This window comes from Gadus chalcogrammus, chromosome 17 (assembly GCF_026213295.1).
Source record: "Gadus chalcogrammus isolate NIFS_2021 chromosome 17, NIFS_Gcha_1.0, whole genome shotgun sequence".
NCBI lineage: Eukaryota > Metazoa > Chordata > Actinopteri > Gadiformes > Gadidae > Gadus > Gadus chalcogrammus.
In genome coordinates this window covers 2,519,339-2,545,559 of record NC_079428.1, presented here as the reverse complement: position 1 = coordinate 2,545,559, position 26,221 = coordinate 2,519,339, and the positions used below count along the sequence as shown (strand labels likewise).

The 26,221-nt window shown below is 45.3% G+C and overlaps 1 protein-coding gene across 2 annotated transcripts in view; it reads left to right on the top strand.

Annotated features, from left to right (window-relative positions):
• Window positions 1-4,769: 4,769 nt before the first annotated feature.
• kcnip4a (potassium voltage-gated channel interacting protein 4a) overlaps window positions 4,770-26,221 on the top strand; it is a 111,389-nt gene continuing 89,937 nt past the window's right edge. The window contains exons 1-2 of one of the 2 annotated variants that reach the window (XM_056612458.1): window positions 4,770-4,855; window positions 5,572-5,709. In XM_056612458.1, coding sequence (XP_056468433.1) covers window positions 5,595-5,709 — 115 coding nt within the window. In that variant the 5' untranslated portion in view covers window positions 4,770-4,855; window positions 5,572-5,594. Of the gene's footprint in view, window positions 4,856-5,571; window positions 5,710-25,798; window positions 25,873-26,221 lie in introns of those variants that run through there. The other variant, XM_056612461.1, reaches the window with a different exon arrangement.

Sequence of the window (26,221 nt, the reverse complement as noted above, 5' to 3'; positions counted from 1 at the left end):
TCCTAGCTCAGACTGAAGCTGAATGTTAGCTTCCACACATGTTGTGTTTAAAAAAATAACAAACTTCTCTTTGTTTACTTATTTATCGAGCGGTCACAACGTGCCATGAAGTGATTTCAGTCCACCGTTGCAACCTATTAAAGCTATCGCCAAGTTATATGTAGACCTGCATGATTTGATGCAAATGTCTAAATAAATGTCAGAGGTAGTAGCAAAGATATGTCTTTTTTAACTTTCAAGTTTCTTGTAGCTCTAACTGAATAATCACAATCGCGTTTCTGGTAGGGTTGTCAGTCACGATACTGGATTTTCTAACTTCAACACTATTCCTGGAAAAATATCGATATTCTATACCATTTTCGATATCAGGGGAAAAGTTCTTTTCAGGAAAGAACATACCCAAAGTAAATAGATTATATCTCCACATCTGCAAGGGCGATAATGTCATCTTTGGGCCAAAATAAAGATTGTTGTGCAAGTGAAATATTCAATGGGGATAATACTTGGTTAAAGTGAATAAAGCCATGGAACCCAGCATAAGTGGAAGAAAACATTTCCACCTGAAATAATTATCAGTATCAGTTGGTCGTGCGCTGGTTTCTACACCTGATGGTCGGTTGATTTGCTATGGATGTGAATAATGGCGCCCTTGACTGGTCAACTGTACACTTTTATTATTGTAGGAGAAAAACAAATGTATGCACGATGTAACTAAACGCTTTGCAACTTTCACCACTGTTTACAGGAAGGCAAATATCAGTATACAAGTCTGACAGTCTTTTCCTACGAGTCTGCCTCGTGTATGAAAGTGTGATATAAATAAACTTGCCTTGCATATAAATATAATTAAAATATAAAAAACATCTAACCCTACTGCCAGAACTATGCATCATTGCTGTCTTGTTAGATAGACACACTGAGGGGCAAACTCTTCCAGTGTGTTACTGCGGCCACCAAACAGACCCACTGTGTTCCCCAGCAGTAGGAGAGCCGGCCTGGACCATGTCTGAGCCATCGGAGCAGGACTTCCCCAAGGAGCACGGCTTCTCCAAGAAGCTACTGATCAACTGCTGCCTGGTCCGCCGCATCATCATGTGGGCCACGCCCGCCCCGAAAGGTTGATACTTTTCGCTCGGTTCTCCGTATCAACAGTAGGGCTAGCTACCATAGAAGATGAGGAATGCCGAAAAGGATCCGACCCGTGACTCAAAAACCGTGATCCGAACCGTGAGTTTTGTGATCTGTTGCACCCAAGACACAACTGTATTTCGCTACCATAGAAGATGAGGAATGCCGAAAAGGATCCGACCCGTGACTGAAAAACCGTGATCCGAACCGTGAGTTTTGTGATCTGTTGCATCCATACAAGACAGTCCCTGCATCAAGTGCACCTCTTGAACGTGTGTTCAGCCATGGTGGGGTGATAATGTGACCGCATCATTCAGAACTCAGTGACAAATTTTTTTTGCAAATGCAATGCATTGTAAGTCGATGTATGTTGCGAGGCAGCAAGATTGCTACCAGCTTTCAGGCTTGTGTATTACAATTTCCCCTTCCTACAGTATGTGTATGATATTACTTTTGAAATATTCTTTTTTTTCATGTCTGATGCCATGTGTTGCAAATAATATTCTACAATATGTAGGGAGATTGAGTGATTGACTTGAACTGTTGTCGTATACAGCTACCTAGAGGTTATATTTGATTATGTTCATAGGTTGGCGGTAATGATCATAAAAAACATTTTCAAACTATGCACATAATGGTTTTGGAATGTTTTGAATAGTGTGTTATTGTTATTGTTAAGACATTGTTATTGTTAAAAACTCAACTTATGAACCACTCTCTTTACCGATTTTTAAATTTGGAAACTGGGTTAGATCATCAGATTTTTGTATGACTTGACTTGTGACTTGCTTGACCTGAGCAATGACTTGACTTGTGACTTGCTTGATTCTCACCACAGTGACTTGGGACTTGCTTGAGACTTGAAGGTTATGACTTGAGACTTGCTTGTGACTTGCACATGAATGACTTACCCCCACCTCTGCAAGACACACACTTAGACACACACACACACAGTAAGACAGACATACACACTTAGACACACTCACAGTAAGACCCACATACACACATAGACACATTAAGACACACAAACTAAGACACACACACACAATCTGATGCGCACATTCCCCCTAGCGTCATCCATCCTTCCATGCTTCACTGCCCCCCCCCCCCCCCCCCCCCCCCCCCCCCCCCCCCCCCCCCTCCGCTCAGAGGGGGAGCGTACTCACTCCGGACCCAAGGCTTCTCTCATCCAGGAGGGACCCGAGCGCAGCACCGCTAACGCACGTAGCTCAGCAGCACTCTGCAAGGTAAGACGATGCTGCCCCGACATCAACTTCAGGGGTTGACACTAAGGGTTCAAAAGCACTTGCCCTTCGGGCAAAAGCACTTCCCCTTCGGGCAAGTACAGGTCAGGTTCAACTTGCCCGAATGTAATGTTCACTTGCCCAAATTATAATCAGAATCGTGAACGGGCCTCTTTTTGCAAGGCACCCGGACTGGTTTTGGGGGGGCTCAGAAAAATCATCCTAGCTCAGACTGAAGCTGAATGTTAGCTTCCACACATGTTGTGTTTAAAAAAATAACAAACTTCTCTTTGTTTACTTATTTATCGAGCGGTCACAACGTGCCATGAAGTGATTTCAGTCCACCGTTGCAACCTATTAAAGCTATCGCCAAGTTATATGTAGACCTGCATGATTTGATGCAAATGTCTAAATAAATGTCAGAGGTAGTAGCAAAGATATGTCTTTTTTAACTTTCAAGTTTCTTGTAGCTCTAACTGAATAATCACAATCGCGTTTCTGGTAGGGTTGTCAGTCACGATACTGGATTTTCTAACTTCAACACTATTCCTGGAAAAATATCGATATTCTATACCATTTTCGATATCAGGGGAAAAGTTCTTTTCAGGAAAGAACATACCCAAAGTAAATAGATTATATCTCCACATCTGCAAGGGCGATAATGTCATCTTTGGGCCAAAATAAAGATTGTTGTGCAAGTGAAATATTCAATGGGGATAATACTTGGTTAAAGTGAATAAAGCCATGGAACCCAGCATAAGTGGAAGAAAACATTTCCACCTGAAATAATTATCAGTATCAGTTGGTCGTGCGCTGGTTTCTACACCTGATGGTCGGTTGATTTGCTATGGATGTGAATAATGGCGCCCTTGACTGGTCAACTGTACACTTTTATTATTGTAGGAGAAAAACAAATGTATGCACGATGTAACTAAACGCTTTGCAACTTTCACCACTGTTTACAGGAAGGCAAATATCAGTATACAAGTCTGACAGTCTTTTCCTACGAGTCTGCCTCGTGTATGAAAGTGTGATATAAATAAACTTGCCTTGCATATAAATATAATTAAAATATAAAAAACATCTAACCCTACTGCCAGAACTATGCATCATTGCTGTCTTGTTAGATAGACACACTGAGGGGCAAACTCTTCCAGTGTGTTACGCGGCCACCAAACAGACCCACTGTGTTCCCCAGCAGTAGGAGAGCCGGCCTGGACCATGTCTGAGCCATCGGAGCAGGACTTCCCCAAGGAGCACGGCTTCTCCAAGAAGCTACTGATCAACTGCTGCCTGGTCCGCCGCATCATCATGTGGGCCACGCCCGCCCCGAAAGGTTGATTCTTTTCGCTCGGTTCTCCGTATCAACAGTAGGGCTAGCTACCATAGAAGATGAGGAATGCCGAAAAGGATCCGACCCGTGACTCAAAAACCGTGATCCGAACCGTGAGTTTTGTGATCTGTTGCACCCATACAAGACAGTCCCTGCATCAAGTGCACCTCTTGAACGTGTGTTCAGCCATGGTGGGGTGATAATGTGACCGCATCATTCAGAACTCGGTGACAAAGTACTGTCAAATAATTTTTTTTGCAAATGCAATGCATTGTAAGTCGATGTATGTTGCGAGGCAGCAAGATTGCTACCAGCTTTCAGGCTTGTGTATTACTATTTCCCCTTCCTACAGTATGTGTATGATATTACTTTTGAAATATTCTTTTTTTTCATGTCTGATGCCATGTGTTGCAAATAATATTCTACAACATGTAGGGAGATTGAGTGATTGACTTGAACTGTTGTCGTATACAGCTACCTAGAGGTTATATTTGGTTCTGTTCATAGGTTGGCGGTAATGATCATAAAAAAACATTTTCAAACTATGCACATAATGGTTTTGGAATGTTTTGAATAGTGTGTTATTGTTATTGTTAAGACATTGTTATTGTTAAAAACTCAACTTATGAACCACTCTCTTTACCGATTTTTAAATTTGGAAACTGGGTTAGATCATCAGATTTTTGTATGACTTGACTTGTGACTTGCTTGACCTGAGCAATGACTTGACTTGTGACTTGCTTGATTCTCACCACAGTGACTTGGGACTTGCTTGAGACTTGAAGGTTATGACTTGAGACTTGCTTGTGACTTGCACATGAATGACTTACCCCCACCTCTGCAAGACACACACTTAGACACACACACACACAGTAAGACAGACATACACACTTAGACACACTCACAGTAAGACCCACATACACACATAGACACATTAAGACACACAAACTAAGACGCACACACACAATCTGATGCGCACATTCCCCTTAGCGTCATCCATCCTTCCATGCTTCACTGCCCCCCCCCCCCCCCCCCCCCCCCCCTCCGCTCAGAGGGGGAGCGTACTCACTCCGGACCCAAGGCTTCTCTCATCCAGGAGGGACCCGAGCGCAGCACCGCTAACGCACGTAGCTCAGCAGCACTCTGCAAGGTAAGACGATGCTGCCCCGACATCAACACACACACACATTGTGTTATTGATTTTTGCTGAGATGATCTACTGTATATGGTCGCAACAAGGCAGTAGTGTGGTTGTTTTCTTTTGGGGGGAGAAAACTAGAGTGTGATGTTTGACGCGGCGACGTCTTAAAAAGTTGCGTTGTGAAACAGGATCTTGACAGGAGGAGGACGGGGCTGTAATCATAGAAGGGTCTCTCTGGTTCTCATGTTTGATTCAGGAGCGTGGTGGACTTGTGTATGGCACTCCTGAATAGTAATGGGCTATGATCTGTTGTTATGAACTCAGAATCAGACGGCGTGCGCTGGTTTCTACACCTGATGGTCGGTTGATTTGCTATGGATGTGAATAATGGCGCCCTTGACTGGTCTACTGTACACTTTTATTATTGTAGGAGAAAAACAAATGTATGCACGATGTAACTAAACGCTTTGCATCTTTCACCACTGTTTACAGAAAGGCAAATATCAGTATACAAGTCTGACAGTCTTTTCCTACGAGTCTGCCTCGTGTATGAAAGTGTGATATAAATAAACTTGCCTTGCATATAAATATAATTAAAATATAAAAAACATCTAACCCTACTGCCAGAACTATGCATCATTGCTGTCTTGTTAGATAGACACACTGAGGGGCAAACTCTTCCAGTGTGTTACGCGGCACCCAAACAGACCCACTGTGTTCCCCAGCAGTAGGAGAGCCGGCCTGGACCATGTCTGAGCCATCGGAGCAGGACTTCCCCAAGGAGCACGGCTTCTCCAAGAAGCTACTGATCAACTGCTGCCTGGTCCGCCGCATCATCATGTGGGCCACGCCCGCCCCGAAAGGTACCCCTGACCCCCACCTGCTCGTTAAGGAGGCCTTAACGAGTGCTCCTCAACGAGGCCTACCTCACTCGTTAAGGTGGCCTTAACGAGCAATGGCTTGACGAGTACACAGCCCCTTGAATACTGGTCGTTCCGCTGTCTTGCCGATGCAAATCCTTTTTGATTGGTTAAGATGCCTGGTTTCTAATGTTCATACGAGGCAAGGAGGAAATGCAAATTGTTTTGGGATTGATCATGTGGTGTCATTGAGGAAGTTGCGTACTGTGAATATATAAGGGCTTTGACTGAAGGCCGTCCTTGAGGACTTGGTACAGTAACCTAATATATGGGCAATTTTGTGTGGACCTCTGTTAAGGCAGGGCTGGGGGATTGGTTACGTCCTGGTAATCTGTTCACATTGTCCGACCATCTGCGGGAGATTTGTTTTGGTTTCTTTCTTTTCCTGGATTCAGAGTCCATGCATTATGGATCAGTCAACGCCGGTGTCCTGTTATCGGAAAGACTGTTTGCTTTTACCGCAGTTACCAACCATGACTAGATACGAGTCCTGAATTGATGATGTTAAAGGTGTTTTACTGATTTGTCAGCTGAAGTTTTAATATTCCTCTGCAATGCTTTGAGTGTATGATTTTGGATTGAGAACGTCTGGAAATATCTGGGCGGTGGTTGTATTTGACCGTTGCTCTTGATATTGGATTCATAGCTCATTGATTTGGAACAGATACAGGAAATTATTGAACCCTTGGAACGTTATTGCCCAATCAGAATCAAGTATTCAACAACACTGCTGTAACTTCAATACTTTTAAGAGGAAGTCTCTTTTAGAAGTTCTGTAGCTTTCTTTGGCTACTTTCTGTATCGTTTTTTTTGACGAAACAGAGTTCTTGTGTTCAGCTTTTGTACATTGTGTTTCCCTAAAGCTTCTCTGTAAGGGATCCACGTTTCTACAACAATCCAACGCTGCGATTGCTAACCATATTAAGACAGGATGCTGGAGGCTTTCTGAAACTTCTAACGTGATATGGATCCATTCTCCTTTCACCCTCATGAAACACTCACTGTGTATGGTACAATGGCACTCATTGGCTACACTACAGGAGCCTGTAGGGTACAGTAGCCCTCATTGGCTACGGAAGCCGTATTGATGGATGTCGCTGCAATGGATTTCTAGAAGATGAACGTGTTAGTCCTGAATATTGGCTGTTATCCAGCTCTGTTTTTTTGCCGAAAGCGCCTTCGTCAGGATTACTTTGTTGCATGTTATTTTTTCTTTTCATTGGTAAAAGTATAATTCAGTTCGGTTTTACCAGGACCGGTTTTCTACCAGGACTGAGCATTAAATCAATGTCTTTGTTTATGATCTTTGAATCGACCTATCCAGTTTTATAGTGTTAAGTTAAAAGGGATATACCCTTAAAATAATCATGAATATGAGGCTTGTATTTCCATACACTTCAACGTAATGACCCTCAGTTACGCTTTAAGTCAGTTTGGACGTTTTATCATCGTAACATATTCTTCCACATGGCCGAAACCTAATTAACCTCGTTAGACTGAGCCAATCCCTGTCTTTCTCCGGGCTGCAGGTTAATTGGCTCGCACTCCTGTCATCACAGTCATGTCCGCAGTGTTGTCGCCTAAAGGTGTGAAACGGCAGGAGAAGGAGAACGAGGTCTGGCTTTGTGATTCGCTTTCATGGAAGGATGTTAATACAGCCCTGGGCCTATTCTAATTCTGTCCTGCGGTTTTTTTTCATAAACTCTGTGTCCTGATCTGCCGCTGCCCAGCAAAGACCTCAGGCGTCAGTTAGAAATCTGCTCGAGTCAGCAGAGAGAAGGGTTAGGCGTGGACAGGAAGGGAGTGTTTTATAATGGCTGCTGCTAAACGCACTGGGTTTAATTAGGCGCCTGAGAAGGAAATCTTCAGGGTTCTTTTTAAATATGGACCCGACTAAGCTTCTTGGAATTAAGTGGTATACACTATAAGAAACACACAATAGCACTTTAGTGATCCCATAAGATTCAGCAGACATTAGTCTGCATTTGACATTGTGTTTCCTACCAGAGGTAAACTTCTGAACTCAATGTAACACTGCATAAACACTAAAGATGGAGTCAGAGGAGTTTATCCCTTTAATCATGGATTTTTCCATCAGTCTTTGAAATGACGGCATCAATGAGGGCAGGTGCAGCTCTTGTTTGCACGTGCGCACGTGTGTGTGTGTGTGTGTGTGTGTGTGTGTACGTGTGTGCATATGATTGTGTGTGTGTGTGTTTTGGACTCAGCTCGGCCTGGGTGGTTTTGTCTAACTTTTTTGAATAAGACCAAAGCAGCTGTTGACTCTTAACTTCATTTAACAGTTTCCTATTCCGACACACATAGGATTCGGGCCTTTTGTACCACAACAGGGTGGAACTCTTCTCTGACTCGGGCTGCAGTTGAGCAGCACATAAAAAGCAGAATGACAAGCATTACTCAGGATCAGTACCGCCAAACCTCCATAGAAGCTGAGCTGCCCCCAAAGATCAAATCGGAACAATGACGGCAGCACTTTGACTCTGCCAGTTCTTGTTTCTCGTCTTGACATGGCAAGCTCCCTCCATATGGCTGGTGGTGTGACTCCTATTTGGTGCGTGTGACGCCCCGGGTTCGGAACAGGTTGTCACAACAGGATGTCCTGTGCGTCAGTCCCTCCGGAATACGTGTCAGGTAGACTTCTCTCTCTCTCTCTCTCTCTCTCTCTCTCTCTCTCTCTCTCTCTCTCTCTCTCTCTCTCTCTCTCTCTCTCTCTCTCTCTCTCTCTCTCTCTCTCTCTCTCTCTCTCTCTCTCTTTACTCTTTCGTTCTCAGTGTGTGTGCGTGCGCTTCAATATTCATGTGCCCTTTCTTTATTGCCCCTTTGAGTGAACACAGTTGCTAGGAAACTCAATTTAAATATTGTTCTTATGGTATCGGCCACTAAGCGACACCCTCATGGCCTTGTTTAGACGGACATGCGGCCGTCAACCAGCAGGTGGCAGCAGAGCTCCCAGGGCCAGGCTGGCTAGAGCATCTATCACTACTAGGCTGCATCTATCACCATCAATTACCTGGAATGACCTTCCTTGATTCTTTCAAGACAGACACTCTCTATCTGTCTATCTATATTCATACTGATTAATAATAAGTATTTGATTGATCAGAGTTGTGATGATGCTATCAGGTATGTGTATTAGTTTTGGCTTTCAAAGGAAATTGAATGCATGCAATGACAGCAGTTGTATGTGTAAACTTGGGCTTCTTCCTGTAATTTACAATTGTATCATGCTATTTTTCATAAGATACAAAAGTTAACGCTTGGATTTACTCATAATGTGGAAGAGTATTTTCTGATGAACATAGATATAACAATGGTCTCAATATTCATGGTTTGCTTTAAATATCAAAGCACTGCACTTAACAACCAGCAGGTGGCAGCAGACGACAGTTGGATATTCGGCAGTTTTATCATTTCTCATACCTCACTGAGAATACATTGCATTCAACACATTTGTGTGAATTTGTGTTGGGGATCGACGGTGTACTTTTATCAGTGGATTAATCAGTACTGAATAGGCTTCAACAATCAGTTATTAGGACAACACTCAATGATGAAATGATAGCCAGGTATTTGCGATGCATACATTTAATCTGCTGTGACTGATGAAGCCCACACTGATGTAAAACAGCCACCTCCGTTTGGAGTCTGTTGCTGTACTACGGTCTCTACTCTGCACTGAGCAAGCAGACGCTATCGACAGCCCGGACAGCGTTGGTACATGACCATACAGGGGTCTGAACCCATCCGCGGCCTGGTGCATCCTTTCTGAACCGACCCTATACACTCCCTTCCTCTCATCTTCTAGTCATCTAGTTGTTTGTTCTAGTTACCCCGTAAAAGCCCGCCCTTATAGGTTTGGATCATGTGACTAAGACCATGAGTTTGTCATCTATGTTCTCGTCACATTATTTTACGCCACAGTCAACGTTAGAACATTAGTTACTATTACTACTAGTTTAACTCAAATTGTATCTGTGTCCCCTCTTCCTTTCAAATACGTGTTTCACTTTGGATAAAAGCGTCTGCTAAATGCCTGTGATGTAATGTAAATGTGCTGATATGCAGGTTGCCGTAAAAATTGGTTGTTAAGGCAAAAAAGAAAAAGTAAAAGTAGGGTCCTAGGAGTTTGGTTCTAGGAGTGCAGCCTCTGTTATTGCAGGAACAAACTATTGCTTTAAGACAAAAGTGTAACAGTAGAGGTGAACCCCAGGTGTATCAGGACGTTAATTATGGGCATAATTAAAAGTAGGAGGGATAACGACCTATCGATTTATGATAGAGTCTGGATGAGACTTAAACAAACACAGCACTGGGCTGTAACGTGAGAGGCCTGTCTCGCTTCGTATCAGAGAGCAAAGACTCAGAGTGGGGTCAATGATCAAGCAGAGAGACTCATTAGTCAGCAGGCAGAATACTGCTTTCAGTGAGAGCTACGGCGTCAGCCACTTGCGCCGTCCCTCTCTCCTTATCGCGGTGGCCCCCTGTGTCACGCACTCCGGTCCACTCCAGCTAAGACCAGACGAGGTGTGCGGTGTCGTCAGCATGCTAATTCATCCCTGGAAATATGCAGAAGACGCTTCCGACTTCAATATCGTTTTATTGGAAAGGGAAAAGAGGGCGATATGTGCCGTCTCTTATTTGTCCCCTCCCTCCCTCCCTCCTCCCTCTCTCCTCCCTCTCTCAGCGACCTAAGCCTCTAGGGGGGGGGGTGAACCAGGGGTGGGTGGGGGGTGATGGATGGGGAGGGGGGGGGGGCGTGATGGATGGGGAGGGAAGCGGAGGCAGCATGCGGGCCACTTCTGTTTTGAAGCAAAGAGGAGAGAAGGAGTGATTGCTCGAGGAGGGGCGGGGGGGGGGGGCGGGTGGGGGGTGGGGCCACTGTACCGGCTCCTGATGGAAAGCGCCTGATTCATTTATTGGGAGAGGGCTGCTGGGAGGAGGAACAGTGAGGGAGGAGTAGATCGGAATCTCTTTTCGTTGCTCGCTCTTGCTCCATCTCTCTCTCGCTCTTTCTCTCGCTCTCTATCGCTTCTGCTGTCTCGAGGTGTCTCTCGCTCTTTCGCTCGCTCATTCTCTCTTGCTGTCACTCGCTCTCTCTCTTACTCGCTCTCTCTCTCGTTCTCTTGCTCTTGCTGCCTTAATCTCGCTCTCTGTCTCTTGCTCGCGCTCTCTGTCTCTCACTCTCTCAGTATTAATCTCATCCTCTGTGATACGATACAGGTGATGATATGAAGGGCAAATGTGATTTGGCGTCTCGCACCCGCCGGGCTGTGAGACAATGGCGAGAAGCATTCATGAATTTACCGGAATGGGTATAGACTCGCATAGATAACGTGTTTTATGCGTGTGTATTACTAGAATGATCTCTTTCCACTTGTGTCTCTCACAATGGCACACTTGAGGAGGATACTGTATATGCAGGCACAACAACAACAACAACTGTGTTTTGTATTTCTGGCTTTGAGTGAGCTGATCCCCTCAGAAAGGACAGACCCATCACCGCTGCCCGGTGGTGCATTGCAGTCCTTCCTGACGCTCCAAGCAGTGGAAATGTACACTTCTCTCTCAAGCCCCCATCATCATCAAACACCAGGAGACACTGGCCGGCGTGTCTCCACGACATCCGACCCCCCCCCCCCCGCGGATAAACAAAGGATTAGCGGCTAACTGGCGATGATTATCTTTGAGAATAGCTGACCCTTCGACCCCATGAGTCCTCTGTCTGCAAAGCACCTTGAGGTAGACAGACTCTAGCACCCCCCCCCCCCCCCCCAACACACAACCCCCCCTAACCCCCAACCTCCCCAAACCAGAAGCTGTCACTGGATAGCGCTAACCGAGACGAGGCTAAGACATGAGTTCAGCACTAAGGTGAACCTATCGTTAGCGCGCGTTAGCACCTGTGTGTCTGAGTGTCTGAGTTGTGAGTGTCTGCTCGTCAGGGTGGTTTTTATTTCTTCCATCCACCTGGCAGCTGGAGCTTTTAGTTTTAATGAAGCAAAGCGGCCGTGGGTTTGATGCTTTACAGAAAGGCGTCTGGGATGGATGGTGTCATTACTGTTTAAATAGTAAATACAGTGTGTGTGTGTGTGTGTGTGTGTGTGTGTGTGTGTGTGTGTGTGTGTGTGTGTGTGTGTGTGTGTGTGTGTGTGTGTGTGTGTGTGTGTGTGTGTGTGTGTGTGTGTGTCCGCTATAAGTAGGTCCTACTGATGGATACAGGATAATGCAGCCTCGGGAGTCTTATTTTCTATCGCCGGGCCGAATCGTCTTTCATGAGTCTGTCACCTGACTTCTCCATGACCCCAGTGCTAAAAATAGCCCTTTATTAATCCCAGAGTGGAGATGCGGTGCGAGGCGTCTGCATTGCCTCATCGCTGGAGAAAATTAAGTTCTGTCCATCGATTGTGTAGATGGACAATGTTTCGACGCATTTTTCTCTTAATGTCTACCACTTGAATTGGAAATGGACTGCATTTATTCAGCACTTTCCTAACCAGTGGCCACTCGATGCGCTTTACAATATTGTCATTTACATTCACCCATTCATGCACACATTCACACACCGACGGCGGAGTCAACCACGCATTGTGACAGCCAGCCCGTCAGGAGCAGTGAGGTGTCTTGCTCAGGGACACCTTGACACTCGGGTTGGAAGAGCCGGGGATCTCACTAGCAGCCATCCGGTTACCAGCCAACGCGCTGTACCTCCTGAACCACATGCCTCCACTTGAGTATGCATCTTGTCTTCCTATAGTTCCAACTCCTAAATCATGTTGAGGCATAACTCCTTTTACATTCCCTTGGTACCCGATGCTCTAGGTTTCTAGAATGCTTCCTTTCTGAACCGACCCTATACACTCTCTTCCTCTCAGTCTCTCCTCTGAAGGGCTGAGCTCCTCTGGGTGCTAGTGTACTTTCTGTTTTGGAAGGCACTTCCACATTCTGACTCGTTTGCCACTGTTTGGGATCTCTCTCTCTCTCTTGCTCACGTTCTCGTTCTCTCTGTCGCTCCCTCTCGCTCTCTCTCTTTCCCTCTCGCTCTTTCGCTCTTGCTTTCTCGTTCTCTCATTCTCTCGCTCTCTCTCTCGTTCTCTCTCTTGCTCGACCTATGTCTCTCTTTCGTTCTCTGTCTCTCTTTCGTTCTCTCTTGTTCTCTCTCTCCCTTGTTCGCTCTCTCTCTCATTCTCTCTCTCGTTCTCTCTTGTTCTCTCTCTCGTTATATAGGTGTGTGTGTGTGTGTGTGTGTGTGTGTGTGTGTGTGTGTGTGTGTGTGTGTGTGTGTGTGTGTGTGTGTGTGTGTGTGTGTGTGTGTGTGTGTGTGTGTGTGTGTGTGTGTGTGTGTGTGTGTGTGTGTGTGTGTGTGTGCGCGCGCGCGCGCACCCCCCCCCCCAGGAGTAATTTATTAACTCCCTAGAAAGGGTTGAAGCAAAAAACAAGCGCTCAGTGTGCCGCGGTCGAACAAAAAACGAAATCGCTCCTGAACTCCAGGAAACGCACGTAATAGCCCGGCGCGCGCGCCAGGAAGGTCAACGCACGTCAACGAAACACGCCAGGCCCCGCTTCTGCTCGCGGCTTTCAGCTAAACAAAGCGGGGTAATGGAAAATGAGGCGGCCACCTCCGCTGGCCTGCGCCGCTTGTTAGCGTGCTCAAATGTACGCTCTGCTATGACAGCGCGCTATAAACCAACACTAACAGAGCCCTCTCTCTGCAGAAGACACCGCTGCCCGTAAGCCCCTTCCGTGTGTTTGTTTAACGTTTACACGTAAGGGGCCCCTCGTAACAACGCCTAGTTTGGAGTAATGGTGGACGTCGTGCCGTGTATACTGCCCCTAACAGCAGCGTGTGTTATTGCTGGGTGCCACCGGCTCAGTACATACACATTTAAGTTCTAATGAATGCTGTTGCTTCTCCAAACGCGGTTACGTAGGTATTGGAAATGCCAGAACTGGAACCACCGCTATACAGCGTCCAAGGCGAGGATGGTTGAGAAGTGTGCGCAGCAGGGTGATTACTGCTTTGTATAGTAGCGCAATACGGCTTAATGCACTTGTGGTACCTACATCTCATTCTGGTGTTGCTGACTAAGGCAATTTACTATATATATAAAGGCATTTAGGTAGTTGCTTTGCATAATGTGTGTGTGTGTGTGTGTGTGTGTGTGTGTGTGTGTGTGTGTGTGTGTGTGTGTGTGTGTGTGTGTGTGTGTGTGTGTGTGTGTGTGTGTGTGTGTGTGTGTGTGTGTGTGTGTGTGTGTGTCCGTTCTTATGTAATCAGCCTTTTGCCCGGGGCAGCAATGAAGTTGTATTCTCCTCATCTTGCAGCCATTTAGTCATTCATTCCAGTAATTCTGTAAATGGATTTTCTTTTGTGTGTGGGGGAGAGCAAGTGTAGTAATCCTCTTATTCCCTTCCCTCATGCTCTGTAACTAATGGCTGTACATATACAGTGGGCTTGAAACAGCAATCTACTGTTTATATATTGGTAGATTGCTGGTGTTGTGATGCATTCTGGGAGATTGGCATTCGACCCAATCTCCCAAAGGGTAAAATGAATAATCGAAAGGCCAGCTTCTTTGACTTATCTACTTCTAGGCAAGGTATTGAAAATGTACATTAAGTAACTAATATGCAAATCATTATAGGAGGTCAGAGAAGTACTGTGTTGATGTGGTACATTTTGCGCCGTTGCAATGCTTTGTTTATCAATTTGTTTAAAGGTTTATATTTAAGGTTATGGTCTCTGATTTGTGAAATAACGTTTTTTGCGGTCTATAACGCAGTCTGGACGTTATAATAAATAACCTTTATTCAAGCTTTTTTCAAATATACAATACGAAGCACATTCGTCCCTCATAGTCCTCTATGACCCAATATAAAACCAATATACTGGCTAATAATAGGCATTAGGCATACATCAATAATTGTTTTTATCATAACATATGTACCCTTTCCCCCCTCTGGTGTGTCGTAGTGTTTCTGTCGAGAGTGCACGTCGTCGCCACGGAGATCCAGAACCTCATAAAAGGTGACAAGCCGTGAGAAAGTGGGGACGATAAAAAAAAAAAATTAAAACGTCTGAAAGTAACGACCTCAGAGGTCGCCCGGGGTTACCGTCTCGTTTTTATGTGAGCGTGACATCATGGTTTCTCCCTCCTCCGCCGGGACCCCGACCCGAGTGTCTGGGTTCTGCGGACCTCGGCTGTTAGAGGTCCGCACTGCTCCGGAGCCCAGCGGCTTAATTAGAACAAGTGTTCTGGACGAAACCGCCCTCGCTCGCTCCCTCTCTCTCTCTCTCTCGCTCACTTTTTTCTCTCTCTCTCGCGCTCTCTTGCTCTCTCTTGTTCGCTCTTTCTCTTTTTTGCACACACTTGCGCTCTCTCTCTCTCTCTCTCTCTCTCTCTCTCTCTCTCTCTCTCTCTCTCTCTCTCTCTCTCTCTCTCTCTCTCTCTCTCTCTCTCTCTCTCTCTCTCTCTCTCTCTCTCTCTCTCTCTCTCTCTCTCTCTCTCTCTCTCTCTCTCTTTCTTTCTTTCTCTTTTTCTCCCCCCCCCCCCCCCTAGATCTTTAAATGGATTCCTCTCGAAGGCTGGTGCTCAGAAGCCCCCCCCCCCCCCCCTCGGTGCTGAAGCAATGTCCTTGGTCCAGGCAGGGGATCGTTACTCCTTTCCTTGACCTCGGGGGTCAATGTCAGCGCTGACCCTCTCCCATGACTTCTTCTGCGCTTTTCTGTTCTCACCCGTGTTAACTTTCAGCCCCTTTACCTTCTTGTAGCGTCTGCATCAGGGCAGTTTGTCACATTGCAGGCGAAAGTTTTTTAATAAAGGTTAAATAAACACAGGGATGTTGCTGCATGTCGTGCAGTTTCTTCAGAGCGATTACCTTTAGTACACATGTGTGTAATAAAACCAATATCCTCTGTTTGTTGTCCCCCACGTGTCACTGGGGGTTATGAGATCCCCCCCCCCCCCCAACGTTGGTAAACGTGTTTGTCTGTTCTTTATTATCCGAGCGATCTCGTGAAGGAGTTATTGGTAATTTGCATCTGCGGTTCTCACGTGGGACGCCTTTATGAGTAGAGCTGCGCGCTATAAATAGACCTATTTACTATCTGGTTGTGGCTGCTGTCGGGTGCGTATTGGATTTGTATCTCAGTTCCCAGTCACTACCTTCTCACCCCTTCACATTGCATCCGATTGTGAACACGTTGAGATCTATGGCAAGTAGTGAGAACTGTGAGACTCAATCAAAACACTTTAATCCAAACAATACGGGGCGAGCAGAAATAGATTGCAGCTTTGCAGTCTCATGTTGGGTACTTAAGTGTCTTCAGAATGTGTGAATAATTTCCGTTATCTAATGTTATTAAGTTTAATGGCATAGCTCCTCCACTATCATTAATCACGGTTACCTCTCATTGACTTATTAGTCCTCCATTAACGTACTATATTGAAAACGTGTGAATAAGGAGCAGTTCGAGTAGACGAGATTTCCATATTTGAATTTCTGCTAAGCTATATGGAATGCTCCTGTCAGAAACGTCAAGGTGATTGACTTCACACGAACGGATAGAAGATGGATGAAGAGTGAGTTAAAAACCGCCCGACAGCAGCTCCGCCATTTAAATGTCACGTTCAGGCCCATAATTGAACTTGCTATATATATATTGCATTCTCCTCTGTAAAAGTACAGCAGCGCCCATGAAATGGAGGGAGAATAATGAGGACTGTCTCAATGGCCAGAGGAACGGTGAATGAGATAGCGTCTGTCCTGGGATCGCCATTGCCTCCTGTTCCCGATAAAAAAGCATTAAACGACCGCCGACTCTTACTGCACTCAATGAAGGCAAAGTCAACGACGAGGGGAAAATAGAAAAGACTGCATAATGGGCGTCCTTTTGTTTGCCCCGAGGCAATCCTAACTATGATGGCTCCCTGTTGGGCTTGGTTCCTTCTTGGCATCCTCTCCAATCCCACCCACTGTGGACAGATGCATCCGCCTTGTTATCTCAAGGATACAAACACATCTTCTCTTTGGTACGATTCAAGTTATGATAAATTATATTTTATTTATCCTTTACATCTCGACTGTTTCACTGTACGCTAATTTGCTTGTGAAGGTCGAAAACTGAACTTGAAAATATACAACAAAGCATTTTGAACGCTGGCATTGAAGGACTGCGATGATTCCAGGGGGAGCCGGTACATTAATATTCCCCCGTCCGCCGTATTACATAGCATACCAATAATAGCGCGCGTGCTGCGCCGTGTGATTAGCCAAAGCGAGCGACCTTCAGCGTAATTGGTCGCCGTTCCAGAGCGCTAGGTGAGCGCGACATGAATAACACGCCACTCACTCACACGCACGCCGTCGCTGCTTAGCAGGAGGTCGCCAGAAAACGACCAAACACAACAACATAAAACACGTTAGCAATTAAAAAAGCAGTCGTCCGGAATGGAGGGGTGCAATTAATCGCAGGACTGGTCCTCTGAAGGGGAAAGACATTGTAAGAGGGGAGAGTTTTCCTTTTGATAGATAAAGATCAAAAATGTCAAGGTGTGGTGGTGTTGTTTTTGTAATTGTCGTGTTCGGCGTTCATTCCTTTTCTTCCGACTGCTCCTCAGACGACAATGAGAGCGGATAAAGTGGTGAGTGCTGGCAGGCCGGTGTCATGACACCAGCAGGATCCACTCGGGGTAGCACTGGTGGGATAGCGTCTCGGGGCTCTTTCATCCGTTTAGGAGGGAATGTATGGCTACTCCTTTGGAAAAGACTCTGAGACTAAATGACATGTTTCATTAAGATTTGAGACGTGAAGGAATGTTTTGCGAACTCTTGTGTTTTTTAAGAGGCAGGTGTTTTGGTGTGGATGCTGGTTACATTATTAATCCCTGAAAGGATCCAACTACATAAAATAATGAATAAATGAAACAAATGCGTGTAGGAGAATATGACTTCCATCAGTCTACTATAACCCCATGGAAAATGTATGGTCTGCCAAATACTGAGGGATATAATATGGACATATGGCTTCGTAAAAGTTGATTGAAAATTAACATACTGGGCATGAACCAAAATGCTATGCATCAGTATTCAACCATCCTATAAATGTGCCATAAACACAAAAAAATGTACGTGTTCACATAAATGTTAACTCTATAACCCTGTTTAATAGATGAACCATCATGTGGGCTTTTTAAGGGGACCTATAAGGCCATTTATTTATTGAATTATGCATTATTTTTTTTGTTCACATTTATTTGATAACAAGGATTCGGCTCTTGAAAGAGTAAAACCAAAATATGTTGATTTTCTGTTTTTTTCATAGACACACATTTCTTAATTCATCTTCTGTTGAATATGTTTACACTTTCCATTGTAGTGCCCTTTATTCAATAATGAATTGCTTGATGATAAAACATTAAAAGCATATTTTTGTGTGGTTAATGAATACATTCATGGCATTGGATGTGCACCAATACCCACGCACACATGAATAATGAACTCCCCTGTGCCATTTTCAATTAATAATCCTTACTTGAAGCAGGAAGAAGATAACCATGTAGTCTACACAAGTAGTATACTAGCAGATAGACATAGAAAATAACTAAATCACTTTCATTGAATTTTTCATAAAATCCGTAAATCCAATCAATCCATCAGCTATTGATTGATGACCTGTGTGGGTGTGGCTGGGGGGGGGTCGAAGGTATTAAGGTTTAAGCTCATCATATCAACAAAGCAAGATATTTCCCCCTATGGATGAGATTGGTTCTCCCCATGCTAATTAGCGGGTTGTTTCAGAGAGAATGCTATATTTCCGCTCATACCCCATAATAATTAGTCTTTAACTGGCACCGAGCAAAGAGAATTTTCTAGATGCTCGATTGAGAGCTGCATGTTTCAAAATACTATAAAGTAACAGCTTCGTAGTGTAACTCACATCGTGTTTCGTATTTTTGCCGAATAACTAGTACTTGCATGTTCCTTCCGATGCTGGTGTGAAACCTAACAAAATGGTTCAATGTTCCCTGATGAGTCTGTGAGTAGTTGGAAATGATGCAGATTCCAGTAAAATCCTGAACTTTATGACAAATACAAATATTAATCAAAACAGCAGATTTGTTTTGCAAGCAATTAATTTAATCACATAATGAACCATCATAGACTGAAAGAACATTGTGCAAAATATTGTCTTTCTAGTTTTTTAGTTGGTTATGAAGTGATGCCAATGTTTATTTCTTAATGAGATCATCTTTTACTCCCAAACTTTTTACTTCTGGATCTACAGCCCATATGCTCGATATGGAGCATATGGACTTAACTTCCTGACGGCATCAGGAACTTAATGTTTTATCCCTAGAACGCAGCTCACTGAAAATGGCGCAGATAATTTTTATTTTAAGTCTGTTTAAAAGCCACTCTGAAAATAATGCGCAACGACACTTTGGGTTTGTGAACATACGGTACACGATTGACTATACTCGTATTATTGAAGCTTAATCACGACTTAACGTGTCCTTATCTCGAGTATCCAACGTAGACGTGCTTCCCACACACTTTCAAGCTCATGTGCTTTCAAACTGTACATTTCTTGACCGTATCGGTCGGTAGCACCATTTTACTAAACATTCGACCCAGGCTCATTGATCTGGCCTCATTAGAACGTAATGATGGAAGTATAATCCAATGTCTTCCACTACACATCACGACCTACAACACAGTTGTGTATGAGCTCAAAATTCAGCTGCTACTTTTCAGAAACCGACTGCTCCGTATGGATTTCTGGAAACATTGTATAATGCGCCATTTCTATATCTCCATAACCCAACATAATGAGCCTCATGTTCTGTGTCTGTGACCTTTCCTCGATTTGCCTTTGTTCAACAGGAAGGCCATCTCTCATGCAAACCACGTGTGTTTTGCCCACACCGAGTTTTCTTCATGCACTGAGTTTTCTTCATGCAAAACAAGTGTGTTTTGCATGCCTTTTATATTCAAACGGCTTAATTTTCCTGTTTAAAAAACACGACAGGACAGACAATGCCCAAGGGTTGCAAGTCTCTCTTTTTTTTTTTAAGGTCAATATCTAGATGAATGGGTGAAACATTAGGTCTATTTTCAACGGTTTGAAATGTTTTTCCAGTTGACTTCACTGCTATTAAAGAGTGGACACAAAGTCGCTGACAGCAGTGTGCGTTGCCGTCGAACCCTTTCGGTTTCAGAACGAAGCGTATGTGCTATGATCAATCATGTCGCTGGTGGCTATTTCTCGTAATAGAGTCAAACTCCTGCCATTCCTGTCGCCGCGAGGGTGAAGTGTGTGGGGGGGGGGGGGGGGGGGGGGCGGGGGTTCTGGCAATGCCTGCTGTGCAAACGAACGCTGCGTCAAATGATCCCGAGAGAAATAACTGCTTGGCCATTTCACAGTTCATTGAGTCAGAGCTTAAGCTTAAGGGAGCAGCGGATGTATTTGTTTGGTTGTTTATTTATTTTGCAGATCAGGGAAACTCAGTCCAATAAAAAGTTGGAATGGTAAATATTCTGACTTTTGATTCATTATTTCATAGTGAATTCTCAATGAGCGAAATGATTAGGGTTTTGACATTGTTCACGGTCAATGACGGTCCTTTCCAAGGTGTGTATTCTATTTATTTGTTGTTTTAAAGGAGGTGTTTATTTGTGAGCAACTGGTTTCAACTCTTAACAGTGCGCTAAATACCAATTCAACCTTTTGCTTTTACAAGAAGGGCTGGGGGGTTGCATCAACCATGAGACATTTCTTTGCAGAAGACATTTTGCTTAGAGCAAACTAGAACGCCTAGAACAGATAAATAGACTCGATAGAATCAGAATTGTTTGCATTTTATTTATAGGTTCACATATATAGTCCAAATTAGCCATTAAGGTAGAACACCTAAAGTTGGCTTCAATGTCCAATTCTAATAGATGTGAATTCAACCGATCAGGTCAGTTACTCTCGACTGTCACAAATGTTTATTTAAACCTTTTATCTTAAGAAGCTTTCTGATTGGACGTAATTTAAAAGGGGTCCGGGTGGCCAATTGGCACAGGGAGCTGGGTTATAGCATGCGGGGGGGGGGGGGGTAAGCCAACTCCAGCCAGCTGCCAAAACGTTGTTTTTATGAAATCCTGTTTTGATTGAGGCTCATTGTTCCCCTGCATTTGTTCGGCTACCTCCCAATCCATTGATATGAAGTTGAATACACGAGAAGGATGCGCACAATCAACAGCAAAACCAAACTGAGCAGAGAGGGTGATATAACATGCTGAGAGCCACTGTAAATACCAGGATATCGTGTGTGCAGCCACTAATAGGAAGACAATCTTGGATATTTTACAATACTGAAAGCCAAAACACGATGTACCAGTGTATTCCCTGAGCGAACAGGTAGAACCAATGCCTTGTTGAGAGTCAGAACTATCTTATAATCTCTGAGACAACAGAGTGAGTTATGTCCTTTTTCTGTGCGTTCTGTCTGAGCAGAGTGCATTGTGGGTGATGTGCAGATGCTCGAGAGAGAGAGAGGCTGCTCCTCATCATATCAGTGTCAGTTTCTCTTTTTCCATCCCATCTTAAGGGCCCTCCACTTTGTTTATCGGAAACATGGATACGACTGGAAACGGCGTGCTGGTTGAGAAGTGACAGAAGGTGTTGACATTTCGTAGGCTCTCTCCTGCAGGATTTTCTGCATCATTCCCAGGAGCAAGGAATAGGGGCCTGATGTAAACTTTAGCCAGATATTGCAGTAGTTGTGAGGAGACACACACACTAGGGATGGGCATAATTAATCGATGCTCGATAATTGATCGTTAAGAAATGCGTCGATCAATTTATATTGTTATCGATCAAAAGGACGTTGTGTTGCATACTGTGAGTCTTGAAGCATTTAATTGAATATAACCCTGCCGACTGGTGGAAAGTGAATGGAAGAAGGTTCCCCAGGCTGTCAAAGTTAGTGCGACAATACCTCTGCATCCCCGCAACTTCGGTCCCGTCAGAGCGGGTGTTTTCTGCTGCTGGACTGACAGTTACAAGGCTGCGTTCGCGTCTGACCCCCGAGCATGTTAACATGCTTATATTCCGAAACAAAAATATGTAGGCTGGAGTTACTGTATGCTATGGACAGTAGGGACAGTCACCACCGTATGTGAGTCGCTCTTTTCTTTCTTAATGTGTTGACTCTCGCTCCGCTTGGTGCCTCTTGGAGTCGTTACATTTTGCCAAAACTGTGATATTTTAGCAACAAGTCCAGCCTTATATATGTTCAATAAGGTATTGCTTTTAGATAGACTAGTTCATGCAATTGTTTGTAAATGGGTGGCTCATCTTTTTGTTGCGAGCCTTTTCCGCGCGCCGGCTGCAGGCATTATATGTTGGCCTTTTCCCCCCCTTTTTTTTTTCATAACAGTTATACAGTTTAATGCCCACTTTTAGCCTACTGCCTTTGTTTGATTATTGTTGTCCGATAAGTTCGCTACTTATTGTAATTGGAATAGGCTACAGATTTAGTCTTGTTGAATCGTTTCCAAACCTTTAAGAGCGCCTGTAGGCGCATTGTTCGGACTTTACGAGCGCCGCATAGGCCTATAACCTATAATGCCTGTATTTATTATTTTAAAACTGTTAAACAGTTGTAGGTCTTCAAGTTAACTGTATTGTATTAATTATTGGCCCATACATTATTGTTGGAATAAAGATTTAATTGATAAAAACATTAGAAAAAAAACATAGAAAAAAGTTAATGATTAATCGATAATTGATCGATAACTCTAGCGATGCTCGATCAAGAAAATTTCTTCAAATGCCCATCCCTAACACACACACACACACACACACACACACACACACACACACACACACACACACACACACACACACACACACACACACACACACACACACACACACACACCTTGGATGTAAAGGTGGTTTTGCCATTTGAGATGGTTATACCTATGACCCATAGGGTTATCGAAGTAAAGAAGTTAAACCATTGCATAGAACAAATATTGATTCATTTGGAAATACCAGGTTTTCCCTCGTCAACATTTTGCATGCTTTGATCTACATCTTGTCAATAAACCCAAATCCTCATGGAAGCCAGTTATAGGAATGTTTTTTCTTTATGTCAAGAGTAGTGCTTTCAGAAGCCACTCCCATTTGTATTCTTGGTTTACATTACACATCACATACATTCCTCTCCATTCCTAGCCTGATGCATTCATCTGATTCCATAAAAAAATAATCATCTATTGTCCGTACGATCAGGGCCCATAGAGGGAGAAACAGGACCTTTACATTATCTCTTTGTGGGCGGCAGTAGCTCAGGAGGTAGAGCGGGTTGGCTGGTAACCTGAAGGTGGTTGGTTCGATCCCCGGCTCCTGTGTGTCGAGGTGTCCTTGAGCAAGGCACCTAACCCTATCTGCTCCCGACGAGCTGGCTGTCGCCTTGCATGGTTGACTCTGCCGTCGGTGTGTGAATGTGTGCGTGAATGGTGAATGTGAGGCAATATTGTAAAGCGCGCCGCTAACCCTAGAAAAAGCGTTATATAAATGCAGTCCATTTACATTAACATGCTCAGTACCGTGCGTCTACTCCTCCCCTTCCACGCTGCTACACTTGGCCTGTTGGCCCACGTGTAGCTCCACCTCCCTCAATGCAAAGGAAACGTTATACTAGGGCAAGCAGTGTCCCCCATGCCATCGCCGTACACCGTCCATTTATTATCCACCTGAAGGAGACTCACCTCACAGGAAGGCTTCCAGACCCTGAATGGGAAATTAATCTCCAACAAACAATTTTTGTTGTTATTATTACGTTTTTGTTCCTCCTTTTCGCCCCCCTGTTGGACTTTTGTCCCATTGACCTAGTGTCACAGTTTGACTCTGGGGTCAGCCGTGTGTGTGTGTGTGTGTGTGTGTGTGTGTGTGTGTGTGTGTGTGTGTGTGTGTGTGTGTGTGTGTGTGTGTGTGTGTGTGTGTGTGTGTGTGTGTGTGTGTGTGTGTGTGTGTGTGTGTGTGTGTGTGTGTGTGTGTGTGTGCGCGCGCGCATGTCCTAAGGGAGAAGTACAGGCAAAAATAGGCCGATGTTGTGTGTCCTGTGAACCGGAAACGTGAACCGTTCCCCTCTGCAATTATCAGGATTGTTTTACCCGGAGCAACACGCGCTTTGACTCTCTGGATTCTCGGTTGTCTGAGTGTTTGTGTGTGTGTGTGTAGTAATAATACAGCTGAGGAGGAGTTGATGAATTGGATTGGGTTACTCATGTCCTCTCTAGAGCACCCAATGCTGTCATTGATGGATGGGGGGGGGTGGAGTTTTTTTTTTTTGGGGGGGGGGGGGGGTAATTAGCGATCAAGACGCCAGCCGCACTTGACTGGCGGTGACGATGTCAGCGTGTCCCCGCTAAATTTAGCTGCCCGCCGCTGAATAATAGTCCGCCGCAATTAGTGAGTGACCTTGACTCTTTTTCTTGAGTACATCTTTTTGTGTGTGTGTGTGTGTGTGTGTGTGTGTGTGTGTGTGTGTGTGTGTGTGTGTGTGTGTGTGTGTGTGTGTGTGTGTGTGTGTGTGTGTGTGTGTGTGTGTGTGTGTGTGTGTGTGTGTGTCCCCCCTCCATCCTCGCTGTCGCCCACGGTGTTACGGGCGACTGTATGATCTGCCTTGTGACAAGTTCAATAATCGTCCTTCGTCAGAGATTCATCGACCTGGACTCCTCGTCACTACCCCACCATCCCTCTCGCCCTCCACCCTCCCTTAGCTCTACATATATATATATATATATATATATATATATATATATATATAGATATATATATATATATATAGATGTTATATATATGTTATATATATTTTGTAACCTCTCCATTCCCCCCCCCTCCCCCTTCCTTGAGGCAACCCAGGCCACGCCTCCATGGCAACCATTGGTGAGAATTAAACATCCACATTGGTGTGGAGTAGTGAGAGAGAGAGAGCGAGATGGAGAGAGAGCGAGTGTGTGTGTGTGAGTGAGTGAGAGAGGGGGAGAGAGAGAGAGAGCGAGTGTGTGTGAGAGAGGGAGAGAGTGAGAGAGGGAGAGAGCGAGAGAGAGAGAGGGGGAGAGAGAGAGAGAGAGAGCGTGTGTGTGTGTGTGTGTGTGTGAGAGAGAGAGAGAGAGAGAGAGGGAGAGGCAGGCAGGCAGGCAGAGAGAGAGAGAGAGAGAGTGAGCAGGCAGGCGCGCTACAGGATCAAGTGAGAGCACACGGCGCATGGGTGAGCGTGTGTTTGTTTGTGTGTGTGTGTTCGGGGAGAGAGAGACACGCTGGATCGAAGCGGAGAGCGAGGAACCCAGTCTGCCCAGCGGAGGAGAGAGCCAGCAGGCAGTCGAGGTTCAAACACCTCAGAGGAGGAGGAGGAGGAGGAGGGAGTCAGGCAGAGGATGAGACAGAAAGAGTTGGAGAGTTTTCACTGCTGTTGTTGAAACAACACTGAGCAGAGGTCCCTGCAGGAAGTAAAGAGAGAGAACGTCGAAGAGGACACTTTGATGACCGGACGACCCAACACAAGACTTCCCAGAGCCAGAACGAGAGCCTGACTCTGGAGACGCATGGAGGCAGAGTCCTGATTACACACACACACACACACACACACACACACACACACACACACACACACACACACACACACACACACACACACACACACGCACTGACACACAAAAGCTCTCCTGCGGGCCGTCCCCTCCCACATGCTCCTCTCGACCCCACACAGCCAGGCCAGGGTTGCGGGAGACTTTAACTGAGAGTTGACTGAGCCCAAACGGGGGGATTTTCTTTCGGCACTTCCAAGGTTTATGTTGTGGATTTCGACGTTGATCACCCCGCGGGGGTCTGTCTTCTGATAACCCCCCCCCCCCCCCCCCCCCCCCCCCGCGCGCGTGCGCACGCCGCCCACCTCGGTCTTCACTTCACCCCAAGCACTCCTCTTCGTCCTCCAGCCACGATGAGCTGCCGGAAGCGCTGCAAGCGGGAGATCTTCAAGTTCGCCCAGTACATGTTCCGGCTCGTCACGGGGACCCTGAACTCGGGTAAGCGGCGCGCGACTCTCCGAACACATTGTCCCGTCCTCCCCCGTCCCCTCTCTGTCTTTCCTCTGGTTGATACGAGGTTATTTATCGCCAGGCTCCGATGGCTCTGAGGTCCTCTGGCGTCACGGTGTTTTGGTGCGGTTTAAAGGGAACTTTTTATGGCTTGATCCGCGCTGCCGCTGCTGCTGTGGAGAGGAGAACACAAATCACGGCTCGCACAGCCGCCCGGAACACGCACGAGAGGCGGCGGTAGTAAATCTCCGGCGGCCAATGAACCCGCTGACAGCGCTGTGATGTACGACGTCTCCACGGTTTGAAGAACTGCCTTGTCAGGATTAGTTTGTGGGTT